This window comes from Centruroides sculpturatus, unplaced genomic scaffold (assembly GCF_000671375.1).
Source record: "Centruroides sculpturatus isolate CEXI.00-Female unplaced genomic scaffold, Cexi_2.0 scaffold20, whole genome shotgun sequence".
Taxonomy (NCBI): Eukaryota; Metazoa; Arthropoda; class Arachnida; order Scorpiones; family Buthidae; genus Centruroides; species Centruroides sculpturatus.
The window spans coordinates 867,028-873,263 of NW_019384333.1; the positions used below are offsets into that span (position 1 = coordinate 867,028).

Sequence of the window (6,236 nt, forward strand, 5' to 3'; positions counted from 1 at the left end):
ATTTTAGTTGGCAGTTATGTTGAAAAATAATTGAAGATTGTAGTTTTCAGTTGTTTATAATAAAATTTTTCTTGCTGTGTTGATTATGTTTCAATAACCAAATGGTTACTTTCTAAAGTTACTTTCTAAATAATCCTTGTATTTTAGAAATTTTAGCAAATATGATAATATTAATTTATTACTTAATATAAAAACTATCTTACTGGTTTTTTATGAGGTGCTTTGATAATAGCAAAATTACTGAGTATCTCTACAGGTTTATCTGACGAATCAGGATATTCCTTCATCTAAAAAAAAAATATATATATATATATTAGATATTAATGAATGAATAAATTCTTATAAAATAACAAGCAAGAAATAATTATTTTATTTTTAGTTAATTTTAAAATTGATATTCACAATTTGATATTTTAATGAAAGCTTTAACTAAAATTACATTTTAAATCATTAAACATCTTATCATGGTTCCTATTTTTTACTCAACTTTTAAATTTCCTGACTTTCTCAACATATTTTACAGTAAAATTCTAATATTTTAGTACAGTAGCACCTCATTATATCACACCTTGTTAAATTGTGGATTTGGATATATCACACTTTTTTTGGGTCCCCAAATTTTAAAAGCACTTGCATCAATAAATTTTAAATTACCAATTGCCATTGAATTTATTTTTGCAACAAAATATGGTATTTTATTCCTACCATTGTTCTTGAAACTACCATTGTGGGTGAAACAATAAATTTGTAACGATCTAAATAAGCAAAACAGATAAACAAATCAATTATCATTTGTTTCCTTTTGATATTAAAGGTTGTTTATTTATTGGTTTTAAATACTGTTTCCTCATTTACAAGTTTCTGTGAATTCAAAATTTCATACCTTTATTTGAATTGACAAACCATCAATTCACATAAAGGTATGAAATTTCAAATTCACATGTAATATGTAAGGAAAAAATTTCTTTATTTCTAAATGGAAAGCTCTAAAATTTTTATACAGTAGTAAGTTTATTTTGCTTTTTAGAGAATTTTTACTCTTTGTAATTTTATAAGATTTGATGTTCAATATTTATTTTTTTTTAAATTTTCAATTACTATATTTATAATTTTTATTGAAAAATATAAATTACACAAATTTTTAATAAGAGATTTATTATGAAATATAATATAATATAATAACATAGCAACTGATATTTTGTTTTTATATCAACACTATTTGTCTTTAAGTGTCATTGTTAAAGAAACAATAATGTTAAATGGGCATTTGTGGTATCAATGTATACATAAACATCAATTAATACAATATAATCAGGAATAAAATTCAGTATTGAAAAACTAAGCTTATTTTATATCAGAAACACTTGCTGATGAAAGAATAGAGAATAGAGATTCCATAGCATGTATAATCTGTTTAGTATAAGCCCCAACTTTTTAGTACTTGATTGTATTGTGCCACCAGATATATTGCATCTTTTCTTTGTCTCCCGACAAGAATGATATAACAATGGGCTACTGTATTATAAAATATTAAGTAACAGAGCTTTATCTAAGTGAAAAACAGATCATTTCATAAAATCAAACTCTTAAAAAGATATGTTTGATACTTGAAATGCTATTTAAAATTATAATAAAAATATCTTAAGTCTAAAAATTAAGAGCATTTCTATTTTTAATTACATTTATTATAAAATTTGTCTACATTCATTTATTTCAAATTCTTTATTTTCTAAATNAACATTATATAAACAATTCAACCATTCTACTAAGAATTATTATGTCATACATAGTGCAAAACAAACATTTTGCATTCTTAAAAAAAAAAAAAAAAAACATTTAAACACATTTCAATAATAACTTAATTATATATTTTTTTCCTTAGTATATCTATTAATATTTTTAGTTTCATATTTGCTGTTTCTCTTAATTTAGTTTTTTTTCCCATCATTGAATGACAAAATATATTATCAATTTATATGAGACATTTTCAAAAATGATCTGTAGTTGTCAATGCTTTTATCAGCAATTATTAATATAATAGTCTTAATCTTTGTGTGTGTGTGTTAACTCCTGCTGTCTTTGTCCAATCCAAATGATATTTTGCTTAGGTGTTCTTTCTGTTTTAATGGAAAATATAGGCAACTTATACTTTTTTATAACTTATACAGGGTGTTTATAATTAAAGTTCCACTTTGAAATGGCCATAAAATGAAAACTACTGGACAGAATGTTATCAAACTTGGTAATAGTGTACAGGACGTCATGGAATTTTATTTCCTGCAAAAAAAAAAAAAAAAAGTTCAAAAACTCACCACCAACAAGAAATGGTGCTGTCTGCAATATTGTTAAACGAAATAAGACATTGCTGAAAATGTTTTTAATCAGTTTTAAAATGCATTACAGAGCATGTTCAATGTGGTGTCCATCATTTTTGATAAGCAAGTTACATCGCATTACTGTGTTCTCAACAGTAGCTCTTAGCATATCAGGAGTAACCCCATAAACAGTTTCATTTTAAAACCAAGTAAAAGCATTTTAAATGATGTCTTCATGTCTTATTTCGTTTAACAATATTGCAGACAGTGCCATTTCCCATTGGTGGTGAGTTTTTTAATTTTTTTTTTTGCGAGAAATAAAGTTCCATGATGTCCTGTACACTATTACCAACTTTGATAACATTCTGTCCAGTAGTTTTCATTTTATGGTCATTTCAAAGTGGAACTTTAATTATAAACACCCTGTATTTTATATACATACATACATACATACGTACATACATAATGATACACCAACAATTGCCTTAAATGTGAAATGATCATCTTATAATACTTGTTACTGTTACTACAACAAATATTATAAGATGATCACTTCAAATTTATTTTTAGAAAGAATACTGTAATGTTGTATGTTTATAAATTAGGTAAAAAATTACTATAAAAAACTAGAGAAATTTTTTCCTCAAGCATGACAGACTATTTTGTAATAATTCTTTTTATCTTACTAATTAAGCCTAATTTTAATTATTTTGCATAAGTGTACTATTATTTGCATCATAAAAATCACATTATTTCAAAGTTGTGTAAAATAAGGCTATCTAAATTGAGTCTGTTTCTTATTCTAATGAATTCTGCAGCAGTAAGCAGTAATGGCAGCATTGTACTATCATTTTGAGACAGACTCATTCATGAGAGAACAAAACTGAAGTTTTACCTCAGTGATAACTGACAGATGGCAATAATAAAATTTAACTAATAGGAAGATAATTTACATCATCTCATATCCCAAGAATAAAAATGAAATTCAAATACAAGAACATAGCAGCTATAGCAATGAATTTTAATAAATCATGTACTAGTTTTGATTCAATGTGAAATTAAATCTTAGTGGAGTAATTTGAGAAATTTTAGTCATAAATATTATTCTTTCATAATAATAATATATTTTTACTAACAGTTCATTAACAACTTATGTAACAAAATCTCAAAGCACTCTCAGAACAGCCAAGTTAGATGATGATGTCACAAATTTCGTCATATGTTAAATCTTTACCCAATGTATGTTTTTGTGATAATTTGTTATTGTCATAAGAATCTGTGATTTATAGCCTTCATTTATACTGATACATTTATACTGATTATATGGTAACTTCAACTTGATGGTGATTAGTATTTTTAATAAAATAAATGTATCAGCCTATATATGTATAGGTGATCTCTGAGAACCATAATTGGGAACATTCTCAACAGATCTGTGTATTCTGTCCAATAAAGTGCAACATAAGATTTTTCTTCAAATGATATTTATTTTTTAATATATTTTACATTGAATTTTGGAAATGACATCAGGCAGTTGATTTTCACCCCAATACATAACAAGCCCAAAAGTACATAAAAAAAGCATATATAGCATAAAAATATATAAAGAAATAAAAGTACAATTAATATATGTTCATTAAAAACTGTCTTTTTATTTCTTTTTAAAACTGTATTTGTGCATCATGTATGGGGGATACCAGGAAAAATTATATGTAAAGTTTAATGCAAGTCTAAATTGTGACAGAAAGCAAAAAGTGGAAAACTTATTGTTGTTTTGTAATCATAATTTAGTAATACAATTAAATAAAATGTGTAGTCCATTAGACTACTGTTTAGTCCCATCATCATACATACATCACTAACCTAGAATTAGGATATTTAAATAAAAAATAACTTACAGGAGTTTTATCAAAGAATATTAGAAGCAAATGATTGATTATATCCTGAAAAAAAAAATAATTATATAAAATATATATAATTTTAATAAAAAAATAATCAAATAATCATTGTAAAATAAAATCTTTTCATTTTTCTACTGTTTTTGAGTTGTTTTTGATAAATATGCTATTTCAAATATATATTAATAATTAAACAATAAATGACATTTCTGCAAACTGACATTCCATCTATATAGGAATCTAATGTACTGTGATATGAACTACAGTACCAATAATTAATAATATTGACTAACAGTAATGCAAAATGATCTTTGGATGATCCAGAAGAGACTTTTTACAATGTAATTAATGTATTTTATAAAAAGAAACTTCATGGAATATTTTCATAAAATAAATAATAAAATGTAAATATTGAATATATACATTCTAATAAACATTTAACAAATAAATAGATATTTATTCTAAAAAATATTTAGCAAATATTGAGATATCAAAGTAATGAGAGACAGAAATATTAGATCTTTTATAAATATTAGATCTTTTTTTAAAGATCTAATATTTAAATATTTTCTTTCTTATTATTTAAACATTTCTATGAAAGTATAATTATTTTTATACACTGCTTAAAAGTTTAACAAGTCAAATTTCTTACATAGCAGACTATAAGGAATAACTCAATATGAAAAAAACTGAGAAAATTTTTTGAGTTAATAAAATTTTGAGCTATGGAAACTGCTATTATTTTAATGAGATTAAAAATATCACAATACAAAATCAAAACAATATAATTAGACAAATATATTACATTTTATTATTTTTTTACATATGTATATGTACAAAATAACAAAACATTGACACTATTAGTGAGAAAGTAATTTTTCACTAATAGAGTGTCAACAGCAGTAATTTATTGGGTTGTTCGGAAAGTAAGTTCATTTTTTTACGACTAGACGGATTAGTCGTATTTTTCCCGCCATTTTCATTCTAAACCGTATTATCTATATATATTTTGACAGCATTTTAAGGCTTATTTGTAAAAAAATTTTGTTCAATTTTGTGCAATTGTTTATTTTTTGTGTCCCATCAAACATGGAAGATTGAAAGCAAATTTGACATATTTTGCTTTTTTATTACCAAAAAGCAAAATGCTGTTCAAGCAAGGAAAAAATTGTGGTACATGTGTGGAGATGATGTGTTGACAGAACAACAGTGCAAAAAGTGTTTTACAAAATTTTGTTCTGGCAATTTCAATATTGAAGATGCACCACGTTCTGGACGGCCAGTTGAAGCCAATGAAAACAAAATAAAGGCACTGATTGAAGCAAACTGCCGAATAACAACATGTGAAATCACTAAGAGATTAAATTTGTCAAATTAAACTGTTTATGATTACTTGAAACAAATTGGTTTTGTTTCAAAGCTTGATATATGGGTTCCACATGTTCTTAAAGAGAAATGCTCTCTTTGATGGGATTTTAAGGAAATTTTTTTGGAGCTTTTACCAGACAATTTAACAATTGATTCAAAAGTGTACTGCCAACAAGTAAACAAATTGAGTAATATCATAAAACAGAAAAGGTGGCCAGAACTGATCAACAAAACAGGTGTAGTGTTTTACCATGATAATGTCAAATTTCACACAAGTTTGGTAACTCGTCAGAAACTGTTATAACATAGATGGGGCGTGCTATCACACCAACCATATTTGTCAGATCAAGCACACTCGGATTATTACTTGTTCCGGTCTATACAATTTTTTTTTAACTGTAAGACATTTATTTGAAATGACAATGTCAAAAATCACTTGGATCAATTTTTTGTAAGCAATGATAAAAACTTTTATGAATGTGAAATCATGCTACTACCAGAAACGATGACAACAGGTATTTGACCAAAATGGTTGATATATAATTCAATAAAATATTTATTTATTATAAAAATATTGTGTTTTTTTCAACGGAAAAAAAAGAAATTACTTTCCGAACAACCCAATATATATATGCGCTACTGTTACTGTCTCAAT

At 25.2% G+C, this 6,236-nt stretch overlaps 1 protein-coding gene across 1 annotated transcript in view; it reads right to left on the reverse strand.

The window, feature by feature from the left end:
- The window catches only part of LOC111630923 (sorting nexin-14-like), a 35,829-nt gene that overhangs the window by 23,399 nt on the left and 6,194 nt on the right, over positions 1 to 6,236 (reverse strand). Inside the window, exons 8-9 of the mRNA XM_023375085.1 lie at positions 4,214 to 4,258; positions 204 to 287 (exon numbers count right to left, since the gene is read on the reverse strand). Of these exons, the coding sequence (XP_023230853.1) occupies positions 204 to 287; positions 4,214 to 4,258 (129 nt within the window). The remainder of the gene's footprint in view (positions 1 to 203; positions 288 to 4,213; positions 4,259 to 6,236) is intronic.